Source organism: Haliaeetus leucocephalus, unplaced genomic scaffold (genome assembly GCF_000737465.1).
Source record: "Haliaeetus leucocephalus isolate CR32 unplaced genomic scaffold, Haliaeetus_leucocephalus-4.0 Scaffold802, whole genome shotgun sequence".
Classification (NCBI taxonomy): Eukaryota; Metazoa; Chordata; class Aves; order Accipitriformes; family Accipitridae; genus Haliaeetus; species Haliaeetus leucocephalus.
The window spans coordinates 3,222,350-3,245,955 of NW_010973238.1; the positions used below are offsets into that span (position 1 = coordinate 3,222,350).

Here is a 23,606-nt window from a genome sequence, read left to right on the forward strand (position 1 = left end):
ATGTGTGACTGTTATTGATGAAAAGGATCAGGAAGTCTGTACTTAGAATTGAGATTTGAAATCACCCATGATGGGAACTTAGTAGCTGTAGAAAACTTAAGGTATATTTTCAAAAGGAAGGGGAATTCAGACTAGTGAGCAGACTTTTTAAAAAATCTGTTGGTTTGGTACAGATTTTGGTTTTGTAACCAGCTTTTCAAGCCATGTACCGCAACCATGATTTCTCTTTCAGTCCAGTTTGCAAGGCATGCAAACTGGTCCACACTGGTGGTGTTTGGATCCATGTGTCTGTTCAGTGCATTCATACGATTGCAGGACTGCTCATCAGCATGAAAACTGCAAGCTCATTTAGTCCTTGCTGACATTGTCCCTCTTAAGGCTTCCTCTGACACTGTCTTCAGCAAACAGTGGGATTGTTTTGTGTCTCTGTGTGTTTTGTAAAAGAAAAGGCTAATAACTAATAACTCCATGACTGCTTTTGCAGTTGGTGTAGCTGAATACTTCCTCCCAGGTCTCCAAAGGGATTAAAGGTTTTCAGTGTTAAAAAAAATGCATACCCTGGTATCAGTGAGGATCAGAGCCCTGGCATTTCTGATGTTTGCATTGTATGAATAAATATCATTGATCTGCAGAAAGTAGAGTCCAATTCCTGTCTTCTTCTGGGATTACACAACAGATGTGCTTAAGTCTTTTCTCAGAAGTTTTCTATTTGAAGCCTGATCCTCTACTTTCTTGAACACTAAAAGTGGTGTGATCCCACTCAGAGCCTTGCTGGGAAGGAGCAGGAACTGTCCCTCAAGTCAGTGGGGCACCGTATGGGCAGTCATGTCAAGTGCACACCATAAAATGTCAGATCAGCTATTGGTCCAAGTGACAAAGGGGATGTGGCCTTGAAATGCAAACAAAGGCAAAGAAATAGCAAGAACAAAGTGTCAGATTTTGTAAAGATTTCTGGTACAGTTTAAAGTCGGTTCCTTTTTTTTTTTTCCATGTTAATACTCTGAAATTCAGAACAATTGATGTTCCCCGAATCAGCTTCTGCAGGCAATCCATTTTGCATGTTTGACATTTGAGATGTAAGCTGTCTCTAATGTGAAGATTTAAATGAGGATTGTTATTTTGACACGCTATGTCCATCATGTCATTTTCCATTTGTGTTCCTGAGAACACACTGCCCCAAAACGTCCTTATCATCTGGCAACAAACTGTGTAACAAAGGATCCTATTTCAGAGGGTTTCTAATGAATTTGACTATGCATTGAAACAAGCTGGGTTTTTTTCTGTATGCAGAAGATACTACTGGTTTCTGGAACAGCAAGGAAGATTTCTGGTATCCTGAGCTCTGGCTCTGGCTCTGGCTCATCTTCCCTCACCTGCCGTGATTATGATGGACTGCTCTGTGTTTGATTTCTTGATCAGCAGCCACTAACATTAGAGTCATTAGTCAGCCTCACTCAGCCAAGCGCTGCACAGCTTTCCATTTTATCTTCCTCCAGCAGCAGTGGTGCATTTCATTGTTGCATATGTTCTCACTTATTGCTTTAATATGCCGTTGCTTGGTACCGGTAGGAATGTGTATGTACATGCACTGAACCAGCCACTCCAGAAAGCACGCATGTCTCGCTCATGGTTATAAATTAGCGTCCAGTATGCCCACAGTGAAGTGGTTTGTGCTGCCTACTTTAGCTGGGAGTGTGCATGCTCATCTCATGTGCAAGTCAGGCCCCGTCCTGGTCTGTCACAGCGATGGTGATGCAGCCATGTTGGGTCTTTGCTGCTCTGGGAAGAAATCCATCTGTGTAGCTGTGTTTAGGAATGGCCTCATCTGTAAAGTCTTTCAGGCTAAACCATGGTGTCATGTAGCAATAAAACTGGTGACTGTTTATTGATTGATTATGGCCATCTTTTCAGTTGCTGGTTCACAGAAGCCTGTAACAGAGCAGTTTTTATTTGTCCAGGTTCTGATGGGTATCCTGCCTGTTCCAAAAAATACACTTCTGTGGGACATCAGAGAGTTATTCTACATCCCTGTGGCCATGCCTTTCCTAGCCAAGCATTCTGGGTTGCTTTTTTTTCACACGCTATAGCTCTCCAAAGGTGTTAACAAACCTTCCCATCATTAAGCTTGTCAGATTTTTTTCCTGTAGCTCCTGAGCAGCAAATCTGTCCTTGAGTTCTGTTCTCATGGGCTGGTGTGACTCTTTCTTGCAGAAGACATGAGTTGTAAGAAAAAAATAAATGCTTATGCAAGTACCATGCAGGTTTCCCCACTTGTCTGTCAGGTGAGGGGTAAGGTGCTGCTTAGGAACCTGAATCAAAGAGACATTCTGCCAGGAAAGGTGGAAAACTCAAAGATATGGTGTGACGTGTCATTTGAATCTCTTCCTCTCTGTCCTTATCCCTGTATATATATGTTTATGTTTATATATTTATTTACAGTTATATTTGTGTTTGTAGTTATGTATTTGTGTGTGAGTGTTTGTAGGTCAGTTGTTCTGGAAATCGTACTTGTATGCTCTGAAAACTGTTTCAAATGTGACCTGATTGCATGTACACTGAGCTTAAGGCAGGGGGAGAAAGATGCATAAGGGAGAGGAAGACTTAGCGCATCATGTGCAGTATGTCAGTCTAGTGCTCATCTCTTTCTCCTTCACTTCTTCCTGAAGCCCCCAGGCAGCATCCTTCAGTTGTCTGTAAAGGGAAGGAGGGGGATGCACCTAGCTGAAGAAATGCGTATCAGCGCCTGCTGGAGTTTTGCCGACAGAGCCATGCTCCTGGAGATCTCGCTAAAATGAAATAGTTGTGACTCAGACCTACTGCAAGTGGCTTTCATTCCTGGCCAATGTGTTCTCTGTTTCTGGTACCCCACCCCATAGCAGGCGCTGCCCTCTTCCATACAGTGCCTCTTGTTGTGGTTTAACCCCAGCTGGCAACTAAGCACCGTGCAGCCACTCACTCTCTCCTCCCCCCTGCCTGTGGGATGGGGAGGAGAATTGGGAAAAAAAAAGGTAAAACTCATGGGTTAAGAACAGTTTAATAATTGAAATAAAATGTAATAATAATAATAGTAATGAAAAGGGGGGTAACAAAAAGAGAGAGAAGTAAAACCGAAGAAAGACAAGTGATGCACAATGCAACTGCTCACCACCCGCTGACGGATGCCCAGCCAGTGCCCAATCAGTGATCCCCCTCCTGGCCAATTCCCCCACAGTTTATATACTGAGCATGACGTCCTATGGTATGGAATATCCCTATGGCTAGTTTGGGTCAGCTGTCCTGGCTATGCTCCCTCCCAGCTTCTTGTGCACCTCCTCGCTGGCAGAGCATGGGAAACTGAAAAATCCTTAACTTGGGATACGCACTACTTAGCAACAACTAAAACATCAGTGTGTTATCAACATTCTTCTCACACTAAATCCAAAGCACACTGTACCAGTTACTAGGAGGAAAATTAACTCTATCCCAGCCCAAACCAGGTCATCTCTTTTCCCTTGCAGCCACCCGCACTGTACCTGCTGCGGCAGCAGGCAGGGAAAGAGGGAGTGTTTACCACCATGAAGCACTGCTCTCTGTTTCCTCCCTTTCCCCGGGGTATTACCCAGAATAATGTCTCTCTTATATCTCCCTTCCTACAGCCATGCCATCGGGTAATTTCCACAAATTGACCATGCTGTATCTTTCTCCAGTGCAGAATCAATACTATTCTATGCTGCATTTTAAGGCTTTAGCTGCAAAAAACATTTTGCTGTGTTTACCACATTATCCTTTGAGTGCTGCTGTTGATTATAATTAATGTTTATAACATCCTCAGTTATGTCAAAAAATATCTCACAGATCAATTAAGTTTCACAACACCTTTGAGGTGTTGGTAAAAAATAGTACACCTCTAATTGCTATTTTGTGATACCTTCCATTGAAAAATGTCACTATTTTACTTGAAAGTGCATGACTTAAGGAAAAAAGTCCTTTTATATAAAGCAGGTGTGGTTTCGGTTAATATATTTTACTCTGAAGCTGTGAAGTGCTAAGGGCATGCACCTGCTCATTTGCTGCCCCTTGGCTAGTAAGCAGTGTTTAAGACGTGCTAACACAGTTGCTTTTGCTCATATATCCATTTCTGACTTTCAGGGGAAGTCTTTGCTGCACTGTACTAGAAGTGGTAGATATACTGGAGTTTTTCAGGTACTGGAAAAACCCAGTGATGACAGCCAAGTGAGGGTCTCATGCTTTTTGGGGAGCAGGTTTTTTTAAAACTGTTTGCAATATGTCAATGTAATACTGTAGTCCAGTATAAAATTATCCACCTATATGCTTAAGGTGCTTTTAGAAGTGAATCTTGGGCTTTCAAGCTGCGGACGCAGTTCTCAGACTTACCATGTATTATTATGTGTGCTTCACAGATGGAGAAACAGAGGCAGAGGGTGGTGACTCACTGAAGACCAGATGAATGACAGAGCTGGGAACAGAGTCAGGGTCCCCCAGCTCACAGCACTGTTACCAGCTCACTGGGCTGTGCAATTGCATTACACTTAGTTTACAGTTGGGTCAGTCAAAGCACAGGGAAGTTAAGGGCCTGGGCGTGATGAGGACTGAACGACCAAAACTCTGGTTGAACCTGATGGAAGTGTTGAACATGCAGTATGCAGAATATTCAACATTGTGCATCGTAGGCCAGTTCTTCCATTGCATCAGGATGTGACCAGGGCAGAACCACAGGCTTTGTTAGTTCAGCATCTGGGGTTGCAGCTGTGCTGCTGTGCAGAAGAGCAGTGGCTGCAGGCAGCCAAATTCAGGTAGAAAAAGGCACTGACAGTGGCAATTTTTGACTGGCTTATCTGAAAACCTGGATGTGGTTCCTTCCACCATTGCATTGCTATTGTTGCTCATTCCTGAAAACATTTTTTTTTTGAATAAGCCATGAAGGCTTGTGGAGTCTGTATTTGAAAATATCTAATGAGAAGAAATAAAACCTAGAAGAGAGAGACAGAGTTGCAAAGGCAGTCCTCAGTGGCATTTGTCTGTGAGTGATGATTATGTAGTTGCATCTAAAATGTATTTCCCACCCCCATTCAATTAACAAGTCAGTGTTTTAATGGACAGAGCCGACAGCTACAAAAATCCATCCCCCAGAGAGAGAGATTCCAGCACCTGAGAGCAGTCTGCAAAGCCTAGCGGTACCGTTCCTCATTAGGAAGGAAGGAGAAATGTCCTCATGGGAGCATCCTACCGCTGTAAGGAGCTGCCTCTAGAGGATTTGGGGAGGGGGGGGCTGGAAGGAGAATCGGTCTAAGCCCAAACTAGCAGCTCAGTTTTGCAAAGCAGCGATGCTCTAGCCTTCATCCAGCGAAACCTGTGTTTAGCTTTAAATACATAAAAAGGAAAATGAAGAATGTGGCCTGTGTTTCTTCCCCCCATCTCCTTCCCTTTTTTTCTCACGGTTAACACTTAAGAATTACCTAAATATTCCCTCAAAGGCTTATTTCATTTCAGAGCTACTGAATTCCCTTTTCTTAGTCATGTCCTTCTTTTGTTTCAGTTTCTAGACCAAATTTATTCCTTGGAAGCCTAAAATATGGTTGTCAGTGGTACAGGATGTGATAGTGGGATATGTAGAAAGGCCATGTCTGGTCCTGTGTACAGGAGAGCTCTCAGCCTTTTTAGGCAAGTCTGTCTTCAGGCATGGTTCTAGGAGCTATAAGCAGGAAGATGCATTTTTCCCAAAAACTTGAATTTATAGATACCATACATTTTGCAAAGATCCTGGCGTATATAAGTATATGAATCAACAGAAGATGGATGTGTCCAGCCAGGAGTACCCAGGACCATGCATGCTTTTCACAGGGCTCTGAGACAACTTCTAACTAGAGACTGATTCAACAAAAAATCTTCACAAATAACAGCACCAAACAGAGAAGTGCTGGAATTTCTTGCACACACAAAAGGAAGACTGTGGGGTGTGGGAGAGGTCCAAGCACTGAGGGTGCTGGTGGTGACCTTGCTGCAGTTTCTTTGTAGGGTTTGTGACATCTGGCCTCAGTTTCCTCCAGCCTTTTTGACTGAATGTGTGCAGGGATCTTGCTGAGAGCTGCACTTCAGTCCAAAGTCATCTGTGAAAGCCAGATGTTTGCCTTTGTAACCGCCATTGAATCTTGTCCCCCAGCTCACGATCCAGGGAATGCATCTCACTCTGTAAGGGTGGAACGTGAGAGAGTTAATCAAGCTATTTCAACTTTGTCAGGAACAGTGCTGATCAAATGTGTTTCTATCAACAGCTGCCTTTTTCAATTATGCAGAGAAAACATGAGAGGGATAGTGTGCACTGCAGTATAGGCTTGTAATGATCTGAGAGGTTGCAATGGCTTTCAAACTGAGAAAAAGTGCAAGGGAGAGAAGCTGAAGTGGTACCAGTAATGTGAGTGCTATAGCAGAGTCCATTACAGATAAGCAATAGCAGCGTTTCAGCAAACCAACCTTTTCAAGGGTACCAAATAGTTCCTGCTATAGGTTGGACTGTGTTTCGCAATGTCGGGATATGCATTAGGCCCAGGAGCAAAGAATTGTTTTATCTAACCACATCTTGGCCATTTGTTTAAAGCCTTTTTAACCTCCTGCTGTAGAAATGGTGAACTGCTGATGAGAAAAAGCACCCCAGATGTGATAACACCTTTCCAGCAGCCACCTGCTGCTACTGGTGAGATCCACCAATACATGGGTAAAAAATATGTTCGTTGTCCCAGCCAGGGCAGTTTTTCACATGTGTATGAAACTGCCTCATGCGTATGTTTCTCAGATGTCATGGGCAAATACTTTGTGAATAGCTTTCTGTACAAATTGAAGAAACATGCAGGTATCTGGGACAAGAAAGACTTCATGGTGACAGTATAACATTAGTGCATTACAAAGGAGACTTCTTAAAATAGATGTTAGACCTTTTCCATCATCTTTGTTTCTATAGGGCATTTTTGTGGTGTATATATATAAGCTTGGGCCATACATCTACTAGAAAATAGAAAATTGGCATAAACTAGAATTTTCCTGGTATCTTTTTACAATGGCACTATTAGGAATGATGCTGTATATGCCAGATGGTCCAAAATCACCTCCCTTTCAACGGAAGAGGGAGCGTAGCTCATTCTTCTAGGTCAGCTCCAAAAGCGTTCAGTTTCTCAAATGATTTTACAGTTTTCCTGATTCAGGAAACTGTTGGTATCCCGCTAAAGTGGGGGGGTCTGTCCCCAGGGCCTGGGCACATCCTGTAGATCAGACTGCAGGATGGCTACCCATGATCTTGCAGTAGGCACTATGCAACCTGCAGCTGAATTGCAAGTCAAACATGGAGCTGCAGGCTCTTGTTGGTTTTCCACCTTAAAGTTAGTCAAGTTTACATTTTTAAATTGTGGGCTATAGTAGCAAAACCTAGCTCCTACCTTGAATTTCAAAGAGGCAGGTGGTGTGACCAGTACAGAGATGCAGAGAAAGTGTGGACAAATGAAACTAGCAAATGTCACTAGCTTGTATGGCATTGAAATAACGCTTCTGTTCATATGGTAAATGATCTCAGAATTTGTTGTCATGTAGTTGTCTTGGTTATGTGTTATGTTTTGCATTTAGGATGAGAAGAATGTTGATAACACACTGAAGTTTTCAGTTGTTGCTAAGTAGCGTTTATGCTGAGTTAAGGAATTTTCAGCTTCTCATGCTGTATTGGGTCTGGCTGAGATGGAGTTAATACTCCCCATAGCAGCCCTCATAGCACTGTGCTCTGCATCAGTAGCTAGAAAGGTGTTGATAGCACACCAGTGTTTTGGCTACTGCTGAGCAGTGCTGGCACAGCATCAAGGCTGTCTCTTCAACATTTTTCCCCCCCCCCCCCCAATGGCAGGCTGGGGCAGGGCAAGATCTTGGGAGGGGACATAACCAGGACAGCTGACCTAAACCAACCAAACAGATATTCCATACCATATGACGTCAGCTCAGATATAAAAGCTAAGTTAAGGGAGATAGAAGGGGGGGCATTTTGTCTTCTGGAGCAACCACTACGCGTACTGAAGCCCTGCTTCCCAAGAAGCGGCTAGACATCGCCTGCTGATGGGAAGTAGAGAATAACATCATTTGTTTTTTCTTTGTTTTCGCGCGCACAACCTTTGCTATCACTTTATTAAACTGTCCTTATCTTGACCTACGAGCCTTTTGTTATATTTTCTCCCCCCCCCCGTGCAGCTGAGGAGGGGGAGTGATAGAGCAGCTTTGGTGGGCACCTGGCATCCAACCAGGGTCAACCCACCACACATGCCCAGCCAGCAAGAAGACTAGAGGGGCACAAGAAGTTGGGAGGGGACACAGCCAGGACAGCTGACCCAAATTGGCCAAAGGGGTATTCCATACCATCTGACATCATGCCCAGTATGTAAACTGGGGGGAGTTGGCCTGGGGGGATCGCTGCTCAGGAACTAACTGGGCATCAGTCAGTGAGTAGTAAGCAATTGCATTGTGCATCACTTGTTTTGCATGTTGCAATTCTTTTATTATTGTTTTCATTTTATTATTGTTGTTGTTATCATTATTATTCTCTTCCTTTCTGTTCTATTAAGCTGTCTTTATCGCAACCCATGAGTTGTACTTCCCCCCCCCCCCGATTGTCTCCCCCATCCCACTGGGCAGGGGAAGCGAGGGAGCAGCGAGCAGCTGCGTGGTGCTTAGTTGCTGACTGGGGTTAAACCATGACAGTAGTGCTGCTCAGTGACAGGTTTCAGACTGCTTTGTAAAGGAGAGCAGAACCATAGTTTTACACATAAAGAAATTGATGCTCAGAGAAGGGAAATGATTTATCTGAAATCACCCATTTGGTCAGTGGCAGATCTGAGGGCAGAGTCTCTTCATCTGAAAATTTTTCCTTTTCTAAAGACTGACCTCAGCAAACACAGAAATGTTAATCGTGAAACAGTTTCACAAAGGCTGAGATTTATCTGCTAGAATTGACTCCAGGAAGTCCTTTGCCAGACTTCACACCATGATCCTTGGCTCTTGACATGCACTTTTAATATGTGTATAAGGGGATGCCTCATTTCTGACAAAGCTTATGGATTTTTTTTGTGTATTACTCTTCAAATGAAGTGTTGTCTAGTTCTTATGCTACCCTGTATGGTGATGAACTTCAGCTCCAGCACAGAGGTTGTGTCTATAAAACAAAGGAAAAACAGCCTGATGCTTCACTTACATGCATGGAGTACTTGACTTCACATCTTGTGTCTCTCTTGCAGACAGCTGGTCCAAGTGTGTCTGGCAGTGTGCTACTTATTTGGGTGGCTCTGGTCCCACAAGGTCTTCTGTTCATTGGGGGATGAAGTGCAGTGTGATTGCACACTAATAGATAAATTTAAAATGTAAACTTGAAGGCTAAGGACTGTTTTGTCTGTGTAAATTTGTTATGAGGTGGGTTCTGTAGTAGCTAATAAATGACTTAATCTTTTGCTTTAATCTCTCTGTGCAGGACACCAGCCATGATTGGATGCTCCTTTGTAGTGGACCGAGAGTATTTTGGTGAGATTGGCTTGCTTGACCCTGGTATGGAGGTCTATGGAGGAGAAAACATTGAATTAGGCATGAGGGTGAGTAACAAAGAGACTTTGTGCCATGTCCATTTGCAAAGAAAGAGAGGGAGCCTGTGGCCCAACAGAATTGCTGTCTGACTGATAGGCTATTACGCTGAGGTAATTGATATTGCAACACTATCTGGAAATGACAGTCCCAGTAAATGAATGTTTCTGGACTTACTGGCCTTGAGAGAACTGATAACAGTCAGAAATATGGTTTATTGTTCATTCCGTCAGTGTCTGAACCCAATGAGACAGATTTTCCCTTTTCCCAGTAGCTGTGCTTGTGCAAACAGCTACACTAAGTCTTCATGTCCTCATTGTGCCTAGATGGTATTGTACACTTGTGGCCTAGCAGCTGCAGTACCAACAGAAAACTAAGGCCAGGCTGGTAGAAGTCAGTTGTAATATTCTACGTACCGTGCATGAGGAACACTGTGGTATTTTAAAACTTTAAGGGTCCTCCTTATAGAACAAGAACTACAAGGTACGGGTATTCGATCCTGTTGGACGGGTCAGTGCAGAGTGTGGAGAGATGACTTTGGGACAGCACCAGTCCACCCTGTGCTTCTGGACCTATAGGAGGGTTGATACTTGGGATACTTTGCCCTTCTTTTCAAGGTGGTGCTGGCCAGCAAGTCCTTCTGAAGTCCAAGGAACATGTCTTTGCTTAGCACTTGAAAATTAGGCCACTTAATGTTGCATGAACACAGTTTCCTCATTATAAAGTTGACTGTTTAATTATTTTCCCCTTACTCTTTATTCCCTGCTTCACAGTAACACGTCCCTATCCATGTAATGTGCTCATTAAAGCGTATATTCTGCTCATGGTGGAACACTGAACATCAAATTAGTCCATTCTTTATCTGACTCTTTTTTTCTAAAATGGCTACAAACTCCTTCACACCAGTGGGCTGAGGAAGAAGGTCATTGCAGCAAGAGTTTATTTTCACATATGGGTGTGTATTTATTATTCCAGCATCGCAAGAGGGATGGGGTTTGTAATGGGACTGTGTGAATACACTGCTTATACTTTAAGGTTCAGAATTCACATAGGAGACAGAAAAACTGCTACCACAAATCATCCAATTTTCCTTAAGAGGGTCAGGCTATTACCAGGATTGTGTGAGCTTTCCTTTATCATTGTGCAGGGCTTTGAGCTGTTGGAAACTTTTTCCACATGGCTGCTCCCAGAACAGATTGAATGCTCTGGCAAAACTCTGGCGTAGCTGATGAATAAGCCTCCTAAGATATCTGAAAGCTGTCGCTCTTCCTTAGACAAGAAGAACTTGCTGAGTACGATTAAGGCTTCTGGTAAACAGAGGCAAAGGTTTTAATAGGATTATGAAAGGGCACTTGCTTGAAGAGACAAGGATTTGAAGTGAGCGAGGACAGGTTTTCAGGGGTAGGGAACCTGTTAAAGTCTGCAGAAACCTAGGATCTAGAAACCAGCTCTCATTCTTTTGGTTTGGGGTTTTGGGTTTTTTTTGGTTTGAGGTTTTTTGCCCTATAAAGAATAATTAACCCTACTGTTTGAAAAAGGCTTTATGAAAGTACAAGAGTATGAGTGAGTTCATTCTGAAGTAAGCTGTACGTCCATAGCACGGATCTGTAACTCTGTGTTTTCAGCCAGGATCTAGCTTGGTAAGTAATATACAATGTCTGCCTCCTAATTTGCAAGTCCTACGCGTGATCCCCCTCCCGTGTGTCTTTCAGAGCTGTCAGAAACTAGCAGTGTGAAAATACACAGGAACCTTCTCCCTTCCCTCTAGGATATTTATAAAATCACTGTGAATTTACAAGGTGGTTTTTTTTTAAACTCCAGAATCTCAAAGTTGCAAAAAATCATTCCTTTCCCAAGGCCTGGTGCACTGACCCACGCGAGGATATTTGGCATATCCCCTGCACCTGCACAGAGGGATGCTGCTGCCCATGTGTGACTCTGCTTGTGTGGAGCAACGAAAGACAGAAAAAGGAAGGAATAAATGATTGAATGAGTAAAGAGCAAGAAATAATATAATAATAAATAATAAAATAGCAGGGAAGTGGTGGCACGTTTTTGGCTGAAAACAGTCCCCATTTAAAATAGCTGTAACAATAATCCTTTAAACTTTTTTGCAAACTATTATGTTACTGCTAAAAGAAAAGGGATTAGGCTTGGAGTGTCTGAATTAGATTACATTGCATCTAATGAACCCTCATTTAAATTGTTTTAATAAAGTGAAATAGGGAAAGTCAGTGAAACTAATGAGCTGATTTGGGAGGATACTGTTTGATAACCCAGCTAATCCCCCTTAAATCTATTGTTTATTAAAAAATCATCATCTTGGGTATTCCACTATTGGATTTTCCCTTTTCTAAATTCCATAGATGGAAATATTTAAATAATTAACCTAAGTGATTTTCTGTATTGAGTAAGCAGTGCATAAACTGACTGGGGCTACCACGTCTATTGAAAATATTTAGGGCTCTGCAGCTCTTTTTTTAACTCATATTATTTTTTCTGTAAGCTTCATATTGGTTAGAGCTGTGACATTCTCCTAATGGGGTAGCTTTGCAGTGAAGCCAATACCTGTCTGCCAAGCTAGGGAAATTCTGGTCTGGTTGAGAAAAAGCACCAGCTGTTCTGGGAAATAAAAGGGAGATGGACATGATTGCGGGCTTGTGACAGTAAGGAAATAGATGGATTCTTATATAATGTCATCTTGTACTATATTTTTCAAAAATGACAGTTTCACCGCAAGATGGATAAATACAGGATGGAATTCTGTTATGGACAAATGGTGCTATTCTCTTAGTGTTCACCAACCAGCTACTGAAGCTGATGGGAATTGTCTGTGAACACCTAAAAGCTGATTTTGGCCAGGAATTTACAAAGCCAAATCGTGGCTGACTCCTATGTGGATGAGGTGCCCTTCACAAGCACAGGCAACTTGGCTTGTTAGCTGCATTCAGGCAAGCACCACACGGCTGCGTATCCCCAGAGATCTCGTGAGCAGTAGGTAGCCCTATTTTCATTTCAGCTGTGTTTCAGCTGTCCTTCTCCCAGCCTGGAGGCAGAGTTAAAGAAAAACAATCGTACTTTCTCCTGCAGCAAAGCTGTGGATGTGTCTGTGCCTGAAGAAGACACCCTAAGCTCAGGGTAGATCATGTTCACTTTTGCTGCTCCCGGACATCAAATGGTCTCTCTGACCTGTAGTACAGAGAGATGTCCCAATCATAAGAGAATTTCAAGCAATGCTTGAATGTAGAGGAAGACAGGGATCCCTTTAAGTGTGGGTCCCAAATTATGACCCTGTAAGAAACTGCATGGTTTGCAAGCAGCATGTAAGTTGCCTTCCAAGTAGGAGCTACAGGCACACTTAATTATTTAGAAAGGGATCATATAAACATTAAAAGCCTAGTTTATGATTTGACCTAATACAAGCAGTTTATGATGCATCTTTTTATAGCGAGTCATTAATCATTGCACTAAGGATCTCTCTCTTCCTCTGGTGCTCCAGTGATAAGGTGAATGAATTGCTCTTCTTTTTATTTTGTACCCATCAACTGTAATGGTGGGTGGGAAGAGATCAAGCATTTATTTTAAAGGATGCTCTAGTACAAATTAATTTCTGCTTCCACCATTAAGAATCCAAACAAATTAAACAAAAAATATTGCCACACTGACAACTGAAAGCAAAACTTTTTCTCTTTTATGGCCAGCATCAACTGACCATACTACTTTATTCTCAATAGCACTGTGATATACCTCAAAGGAGGGAATCTGCATCAGTTGATGAATTCTTAGAGGTGCTAACTCAGAGATTTGAAAAAAACAAAAACAAATAACATACACACACACACACACACACACACCCCCCCCAACTAATGACCCAATTTGAGAGATCTTAAAGAAACCTACTGTTTAAGAGGTCCTGGCCAGAGAAATTAATTAGAGATGTCCCTAGGTACCGGTGTGATGAATTAACTCTATGGTGAATTCAAGCAATGGCTTAGTTCTCCAACAGAGCTTAACGGGGTGCTTAAGGTTTGTTGTGACCTCGGCTGGTGCAGATGTGTCACGGGTAACTTTGGCCAGTTTTGGCAGCTGGCAACGGTATGGCTCTGGGAACACACAGGTCATCAGGATTGAAAAGAATTGTCTGAAAGCAGGATAAAAGCTCAGATCATTTGGGCTCTCTGCTGTTGCGATTACATTGCTAACGGAGGCCAAGCTGCCTAGCTGAAATCAGGCATGGGTTATGTATCTAGAAATGCAGTCCCACTTCTGGGCTTTGCAGAAATACTGTGTGTACTGTAAAAACATCATGATGCAGATTCACTGAAATCTCTTTATGAGGAAATAGGACTCATTACCTAACGGACTTTCATATACACAAGTAAATCATTATACTTTCCAAACTTATGCTATATGGCCTGGCTTTACTTTCTTTAAAAACAGATGAACTACATTTTCTCTGAACAGAAATGCTAATGGTAGATTGTTGAATAGTGAATTCTTGACCTGATTTTATTACCTTTATCCAGGGAGATTTAGAGTCCTTTGAGCAGTCACTGTTTTAAATGCAGATTCTAGGCTGGTATGCTGTAATAAAAATGTCACAAGGCTTATGTATAGCAAACTTTAATTCTGAATTCTGGACAGCGCCTTTTACCCTGTGTGATTCATGAGGCTGGACCTCTAGTCTTAGAGCTAAGTAGAAACCCTGTTCTGGAGAGTTTCTCAAAATTTCAGGTTTTTTTCCCCCCATGCTGTGGTAAAATACAAGTGAAAATTGTGCAAAAATACAGGTTAATCAAAATGTTTTCTTTCGGTAAAGCCAAAAATGCTTCATTTTTATTTTGACCTTTCCCAAGCTGTAATTTTTAGTATAATTTAATTCAGTTTGAAATGAAAAGTTTCAAAAGAAATCCTTTCAGTTTGAAGACATTTAATCACTTAAATGGTGTTAATGAAAATTCACAATTGCTGGCATCTGAAAATGTAGTGCACTCTGTCCTTGGACGTGCCTGTTCACACTGGAGTGTGATAAATCAGCATTTTCAGCATGAAGTTAAATGCTCTTAAAATGTTTCTGACCAGTTCTACTCTGAACTCTGCACTGCCTAAGCAAAACCCTAATAAGTGATGTAATCTACTCTTATTGGAAGTTGCCCCATTGCATAGGTTGCAAAGATCTCTGTGATAAATTTCCTAGGTGGTACCCTCCAGATAAGCCATGTAAGTAAAGGTGTCCTCTTTTCCAACTCCAGTTTAATTTAGCATTTTTATAGGCATTTCCTAAGCTAAAAGAATGTTAAGCTTGTAAAGTCAAGCGTTAAGAAATCATGAAAGGATTGAATTCATGGTGCCTGGATTACATTAATTCACAGCTCCTTTCCCTCTTTGAAATAGGGATTGGAGCAGTGTGTTCTATGGTCATGTGCATATGTGCTGAGCCAGGTCCTCTGCCTGTCTAAATGTTCAGCATCTTTTAATTCCAGCAGAGTTTCATTGATTCAAAGAGGATGAGATTAGGCTTGACATTTGTATATAGCAATAATGCATTCTGTCTGGAAAAGGAGACAGACTTAGTTGTAAGTGAAGACGCTCATGCAGGCATTAAATCCCAGGCTGCTGAACCCTGGACTGTCTGAAGTCACCACGAATCACCGCTGCCCCCGTTGCCAAAGACTGCAACTGCCAGTCCCAAGGGGCTATGTGAGGCGATAACTCTATTAACAGCTTGGAGAAAGCTGTTAGCAGCCCTGGTTACTCTGGTCCTGGCTCTGCGGTTGTATCCTCCCAGTAACTGGTGCTCGTGCCTTCGTGCAGTGAACCAAAGAGATGCAGTGCTGTCAGCAAACAAGAAACCCATGAAAAAGCAGATGAAGAGGACAGGCTGAATTCCAGTGTGACAACCAGAGCCTGGTGCCAGGTTTCAAATGTCTGACATCAACCACGTTTCAAACTGGAGGATTTTCCGTGTAAAGGGTCTTCCCACACATGACAGAGAAGAATGTGAAAATGGTGTAAAGCAAAGCCAAGCAGCTAAAAGACAGCCTTTGATCCATTCCAAGTTAGAGTACTTGGGTTTTTCTCTGACCAGATCATTTATATAGTCTTAATTGTACTCTAAATGGGATGCACGATCTTGTTTCTGGAGAGAGAATCCAACCTGTCTGCAATTTCTTTGAACCACAGTGCGCTGCTTTTTTTTTTTTCCTTTTTATTGAATTGAAGATAACTGTAACCTTGAATGGAAACAATGTTTTCATGAGAACATAGCGCAATGGTGCTCTAGCATGAAATTGCCAGCAAACTACAGGACTAGAGCTTGTGAATACTGTTAAAAACACTCTCTAAAGTGGGAGCATTGGAAATAGCTCAGAAAAGAGCATCTGGCCATTTGGCTTCAATATCACATCATGCTCCATCAAGTGTAACATTTTATGTTACAAACTCTTTCATGTACTAGGACATTATAAAAGCACAAGGCTGGAAATCTCAGAAAGAGATCAACAGTGAAAGAACAGAGGAAAGAAAATGCTTCCTTAGTCTTTGCTGCTTTCTTCTCAGCCACTTTCCTGCAGATTTAATCTAAATCTAACAGAGGTTCCTCTACAGTGGCAAGTGTGAGCTGAATAAGAGAGAGAGGAAAAATGCATGGAAGTTGAGTGTGCTAACTGTGTTGGGACTGAAATAGGTTTCACTTGCCTAATGATGAGACTAAACCAAAAGACTAGAGATGAGCTACAGCTGGTCAGAAACTTTCTGGTACAACATATTTTCTGTTGCAAAATAACAACTCATCCAGAACTCCAAATGTTCTGTAGAACTCTAAATTTTGATGCTGATTAGTGAAAGCCTGGCTTGGGCTCTTGTGTACCCAGATGCGCCCAGCTGTCAGTCCTTAGCTGGGTCCCAGCACACCTGGCAAAAGGTTTCTTTGAGATTTTTGGAACCATTTTGAACCTTTTTCAGAACTTTTTAAAAAAATAAAAGTGTCAGTGCTGTAGAAAAACTTTGTCTTTCCACTCAAAAAAAGAAATGCAAAAGTGTTTCAGGATACCAGCTGTTCCCAGAGCAGGGAGATGCCTATTTTTTAATTGACCTTTTGATTAGCTCCCCAGGTGGTTCTTGCTTTTCTGGGGATGAGAGGTTTAATCTGACCCTCTAGGAAGTACAGAGGGCTCTTAGGGTGGTAGGAGCTCTTTCAGCCTGGGCTTCTGCAGTTGGAGCAAAGCCTTGGTTTGGGCTAGTGTCCTGTGGGGAGGTCCCTGACCCAGACCAGCAGCCTGGGTAAGTCCTGGAGGAGCAGCCAGGGGATGTGAGATCCGCAGCCCAAACTGCTGTCCTTGGCTGTGGTCAGGGCTCCTACGTGTGGTCGTGTTGCTGAAGGGTTTTCCCAGGTACCATTCTCTGGGCAAACCATCTCATTTGGGAAAACGTACTTCAGCCTCAGAGGTGAGCTGTCAGATTTATAGGATCCTCTAGTCTTGAGTGCAGGGTCTGGAAATGGGATTGTGGGTATTGAAATGTATGATTTGCCATCGGTGACTGAGGTGTTACCCTTGTAGGAAAATTCAAGACACCATTATTTATGATGTTAAACAGAGGCATATAAATCCTTACCACTGGCAAGTGGAAACGTTCTTGTCGCGTGAGCCTGAGGAAAACAGAGCTGATCTTTGATGAGTTGTGGGTTTGGAGGGAGAAGTGTTGTGGGGTTTAGGTTTGTTTGGTTTTGTTTTAATCCTGCCTGGAAAACTTTGGGAGGTAACTTGACATTTTTTACTGTATCTTTTGCAGTCTGCTAAAGAAATGTCTAACTGACTAGTAATTATCCTTTGCAATAGTGTTGCCTGAATACAGCAAACATGTTGAGCTGACCTGTGTGACAGATACCTCTGAGCTGAGGAGCAGGAGCAGGGAAGGAATAATGCATGTACCTGTGCTTTTGAATAAAGTTTGACTCCTCGGTGCCAAAAAATTATACCATTATCTGTGTTGTGTGTAATACGCAGAAAAAAAAGCAACACTGTGCATGAAAGAGACAAACTATTTTCTATTGAAGGCAGCAGTTTAGCCACCAGCGAGAAAATTTTAATGCAAGTCGTCTGTAAAATTGTTTTTAACGGCCTGCATAGTGCAATGGAAAGGGGCCCCTGGACAAGGCGGCTGTGTTGTATAGCAGGTCAAGCACTTGACTGGGGAATACTTGCCAGCTGCATCATCTTGAGGACTCTGTTTCCTACCCTTCCTCTTCAGTTTGCTCATCTGCAAATGGCAATGATAATATTAACTGTATAGTGGGCAAAACAGTCCAGGGAAAGGTAAAGTTGTCAGCTTTACAGTGGCAGAAAAAGTCCTCTGAAAGGAATGCAGATGAGCTCTTATTAGTTGTTTTGCGGTTAACATTTCGGGAACGCACTATCAGTCAGGTACCTTGCAGGAAGGTGGCAGGGAGAAACAGTTTCTCCCCCGAAGAGCTTACAGAAGAATGAGACCTGGCATAGAGGGGCCAAAACAGGGTACAGAGCAGGGAAACAGATCCCTGTTCAGCTGAGCACAGGCAGAAAATATACAGGTGTGAGTGTCTGTGGGCATGATGGCAGTCCTTGGTGCAGAGTCAAAACAGTGAGCAGATAAGAAGTTCATCTGTTGCCACCTAATCTTCCTTCTGCAAGTAAAGCCTAAAGTATTTTCCCAAGCTTGCCTCAGTTTTATGATCTCTTCCTTTTTGGTACTGGTGGCAGTGAGCATTTCCTTGCAGTCATGTCACAGAGGGACACCAGTCATCAGTTGTCCAAACAAAACAAAACCGAACAAACAAAAAAATTGCTCATCCTGCAGAGGTATATCATTTCCTTCAATTCAGTGTCCTTTAAAAGCTTTGGGGGAATGTTTCATGACAGTATTTTGGGACATGATGTGTGCAATAATGTACCTTTAGATCATATTGGCTTCCAGGAGTTGGGAACTTGATGACACCCATTTACCACATTTGTTCTGTACTTTTTTTTCATCATTATTGTGGAGCTGAATTCCTGCTTTTGTTCCTGCACAGATAAATTAAGTCATTTCAGTATGGAAGGAAGGAAATGAAAAAAAAAATTCAAATAAAACATTTAAAGGCTCCCTTAAAGAGTTCAAAGATTCTCTCTCTCAAATTTTGTTTCCTACACAGGAAAAATAAGGAAGCAGGTTGGCTGGAATGCTTTATTAGCATGTTTATTGTAACTTATATAGCTCCATATATAGTTTCACAGCTTGCATACTGCAGCTAGTCTAGATCCATACAGACAAATTACCTTTGCATCCTCATATGTCACTGTTTCTCTTCCATGAACATCAGATTAGATTGCATGGCAATGTTAGGCATATATATAACATGCGCAAATGCATTGGTCAAAATGCCAATTGCTTTCCATTGGTAACTTTCTTCCAACATAATGGAAAGGTGTTAGCTAGTTAAAAGAAAGGAAAAACAAGCAAAAAATGACATATCTGTCATTTCTATTTGTATCCCAGGCTTATAAAAGGCAGATCTCCTTAAAAATCATATTTAATATGACATACAGAATTTATAGCATGAGAAATGCAGCCAAGGAGAATCCAGAGAAGCATCAAAATATGTCTGCAAAATCTGCATTAGGTGCAACTGCGTATTACATATTCAAGTGTTTTGACTGTAATAAAATAATCTATTCACGCATTTCAGTAAGACTGTAGCTGCATATTTCTACCTAAAATGCCACTTAGATTTCCTCTGCGTTTCTAATAGCATGTCATTTACACAAATATCTTCCTATCAGCAGAAAAACAAACAATTCAGTAACTTCAAAGCATGTCACGCCCATAATTCCTAGCACACTTTGGGGGAGCAGGTAAATAGGTATGCCTCCACTTAACCAAGGGGAAACTGAGGCAGAAGGCTCTAAAAATGTCCTCATGGGACATCTGAGAATCATTTGATGGCAGAGGCCATGTTGGAACTATTTTAAATAGACTTTATCGTATTTCCCTACCAAGCGCTCTGAATTCAAAGCCTGAAATGATTACTGGAGGTTACAGCACATGCATGTGTTAGAGGAACTGTACTTAAAATTCCTACGTTCCTTTAGAGCATGACTGAGCGAGGAGAGGACAAGGATGATGGACTTCAAATGGAATAAGCAAATTCTAAAGCCTGTTCCTGAGCAGGAGTGCGAGAGCACATTCAAAGCAATTCTTTTGAGATCTGTTTTTTCTGTTCCTGTTTCCAGTTGATCTGGCCATGTTGTGCTGGCAGGTGTACCTAGTGGGTTGCAGAGTTTCTGATACGTACTCTGCATTGCCCTTTGTGGCCGGATCACCAGCCGCTGTCTCTGTTCCTCCCTCAGGGAGGGAAGGTGTTGTTATTTTCTGTCTTTTCCTTTGCCTCCCCTTGACTCACCATGTGGGGTCAGCCTGAGGACAGCCTACGGTGTCCTGCTTGAGCTGCTGCAGGCAGACATATGTCATATTCCTTCTTCACTCCTTTCCCTCACCCTTTTTTACCCCTCAGCAAAAAAACCCCACTGATTCTTGAACAGTTGTACAGCGGGAACGCGCAGGTACAAGCTGCGCTGGTGCATGTGCTGGATCGACTGGTGGGTCTGAGCGCTGCGTTGTTAATGGTGTCTTTCCCTACGCCGCTGTCTGTGGCTCAGCCTTTTGTGCTCGCGGTCCGAGTGTTTGTTGCCCTGACGTTGTGCCTTTAGCCCAGAGGCACCGATCTGCCAGACCCAGTGAGCCTCAGAGAGCTGCTGACAAGTTCAGCTCCAGTTAGCTGCAGTTCAAGGTCAAATGGGACTTTAAAATATGAATAAATGTCAGGGTTTGCTGGCACATCGATCTCAGTCTTTTTGATTACTGCCAGATCGCATGAATAAATTAGCCTTGACAGGTGCGATAAATTGTATAGACTACTGATCTCAAACAGTAAATGTTAAAGAAGGACGTGGGAGGCCTGGAGGGGAAAATACCCTCTGCAGATGCTTGTATTAAATGAGGTGAGTTTTGATACAGTGCTCTGGGGGGGATCTTCAGGCAGGAGGAGGCCTTTTGTTCATATGAGATTCTGTGCCAAGCTGGGGCACGTCCCGTCCTGAAGTATTGATTTCTTTTGTCAGAAGGAGTTTGGGCTACTGTGCGTTATGAAGCGAGCGAGCTTTGGCTGCCTTTTCCACCAGCTGCCCTACCCATCCAGGGGGGCTTTCAAATGGCTTGGTCTCAGGCCTTCTGGTTCCCAAGAGTGGACATAGGCAAACAGGTCTCTAACTAAAATAAAACAAAAGTAGCGGGCCTCGGAAGTAGCTCTTCGTATGCTGTAATACTATACTGAGCACTGTCAAGCCATGGTTCATTTGCATATCAGATCTTTGCTGTGCAGAGACTTTACCTGGAAACCACCACAGATATTGAGAGAAACTCACGTGACTTATAGTACATGCTTTATTCTCTACAATTTCCTGTATAACATAACTGAGATTAATTTCCCTCCTATGCATAAATATTAGCAATATCAATCACTGCTTAATTATTTTATTTTTTTTAAATAAGGAATTGTTATCTTTTGTGGATTGCTAAGTGAGCAAGTGAAAAGAATTTGAGGATACAGTGGGTTTTTTCTGATACTATTTCATGTGTGTCTGTTGAACAACTTTCAGTTTTCTAAAATCTAGAATCAAGTGTTACAATGCTCTCCAATATAAGACATATCTGAAAGCCAGACTTTTTGTCACAAACATGTAGACTTGTTCTTTTCCATATGCTGTCATCCCCCTAATTAAGCATGCCGTCTTTCTGCAGCATCATATGCACACTCTGTCTACCCATCTTGATATCTTGATAACTCATCTGTGTGTGTGTGTGTGTATAAGTCTGTGTATACATATTTTTATACATATATATGTGCAGGTCATGGACTAGTGCTCATTTTGGGTCATTCCTCCTCTCAGGGCTCCTGTGAAATAGTTGGGTTTATGCCATTATGCCAAAACACTGAACTTCATAGTATGGTTAATCAAAAATGCACAATTTCAGACAGAAACATTTTTTTTTTTTCCTCCAAAAGCAAAAATCTATGGAAGTGCTATATTTTGTAGCAAAAGAATTAAAGGGAGAAACTTCATTTTGGCTTCAACCAATTGTGCAAAATAAAAGCAGAACAGAGTCTTTAAATTAGGTAGATTTTAAATTTTCATTGTGAAAGTTCTGCATAGCTCCAATTGTCTTAACTACAAATATATGGCCATCACTTTTGCACATAAATTGTCCCACTAATATACATAATCAATAGCATATGTATAATTTAAAAGGGACTATTACAAATCTGTTGTTTACATGCCAGACTGTTTGGGTGCTGTAACAGACTGATACACCCTCAATATATGTGTAGTGTTAGAATGGAAGGGGTTACAAAAAAAGGATTTTTACTTACATAGAAATGCCTTTATTTAAGTAGAAATAGGGTAACGAAGACAGAGGTTGAGAAAGAGAAGGCTGGGAAAGAGAAAGGGCCTTTCCTAGTACAAGAGCTTCACCAGATGGATGGTATCCATCACACACCATGCATGTGATTGGGGTGTTAAGAACAGCGATGAGAAAAAGAAGGTAAAATGGGGTGCGTTGACAGAAAGAAGGGTCAGCCACAGTGCTCAGTGGTAAGAAGCAAATTGCCTAGTAAGAAGGATTTTGAGAATGTTATAGAAGCTCTTGAAAGATTAGCCAATGCAGGCAGGTGGCTCCGAGCCTCAAAATGTGTGCTTTTCTGATTACTGGTATTATAGAAAAAAAAAAAAAAATGTTTACAAAGCAGTTGGTAGGAGGATGAAGATTATATTTTGAGTCCCAGGGAAGTATTGTGCTAGACTTAGGAACCAGGCAAAGAAGCTGTTAAAGTAAATAGATAAGAAAAAAGTGTTAGTATTTCTAGAATTGGGGCTTCTTGAACACATGCCAGATGAAATGAGGAGGGATTTGCTCCTAAGATTCAAAGCATCTTCAGTCAAAAAGGCTGCATGGATTATAAGGATATTTTTTTTACATGCCTACAAAAGCATTTCTCGGTACTTCCGCTCACAATGTCTGTTGTTTTCAGATCTTGTAAACATTAATTCTCAAATGGTAAACCTTTAAAGGTTCAGAGTAAGCCAAAGGATGAACCCTCAGGGACTTTATTTTGTGCCATACAATACACTATTGTGAGAATGGATTCACATGATAAATTACAGCTGTGTGATTTGTATATATTGCACTGCTCTGCTCCCTTCCCAGTAATCTACCTGTCCAACCAAAATGCCACTTTCTCAGTAAATTTAAATTTCACTTACATTTAATTTTTGCCTTCTAAAACATTTTGCCAATTGTTGTTCTGTGGCATTCGAGAGGACGCTGGGACTTTGTGCAAACTTTACTACAGTCCAAAACAAATAACTTACCCTTTTAGCACTGTGACAAATTCTTTAAAGCATCCACAAAAATAATACATCCTTATCCTCATTGCTGATGCATTTGGTTTACTCCTTTATAGTAAATATAAAGAGATCAGAATTTATTACTTAAAAAAAGGCGCACCAGTCTGAAAAAGCATTACCTCCATCCAATGAACATCCAGACCAGGAAAGACAACTGAATTTTTTTCTCAGCTTGCGTATTACCTACCTTGTACAGAGACTTGATCACTGAAACATTGTCTTCCCATACAACAGCGGCATTAGCAATTAATGCATATCTGTTAGGTATGTGATGATCCTCTCTGGATTTTTATTCAAATATCACCTTCAGTAACTAATTCCTCTAAAGACCTGGATCTAATTGTATCAGCTATTAAATATAGTTCATGCAGCCAGGCATCAGCTCTTTAATAGACACATGCAAAATCTCTGTCAGCAGTTCATTCTCAAAGATCTAGTTTGACCTAGCAATTAGAAATTGGTTATCATATGGTATGTCTTGAAATTTTATTTAAAATTAGATTCCAAATTCCCAAGGCAAAATGACTT

At 41.8% G+C, this 23,606-nt stretch overlaps 1 protein-coding gene across 1 annotated transcript in view; it reads left to right on the forward strand.

Annotated features, from left to right (window-relative positions):
* The window catches only part of GALNT9 (polypeptide N-acetylgalactosaminyltransferase 9), a 156,869-nt gene that overhangs the window by 72,578 nt on the left and 60,685 nt on the right, over positions 1-23,606 (forward strand). The window contains exon 6 of the mRNA XM_010581699.1: positions 9,491-9,608. Within this exon, the coding sequence (XP_010580001.1) occupies positions 9,491-9,608 (118 nt within the window). The remainder of the gene's footprint in view (positions 1-9,490; positions 9,609-23,606) is intronic.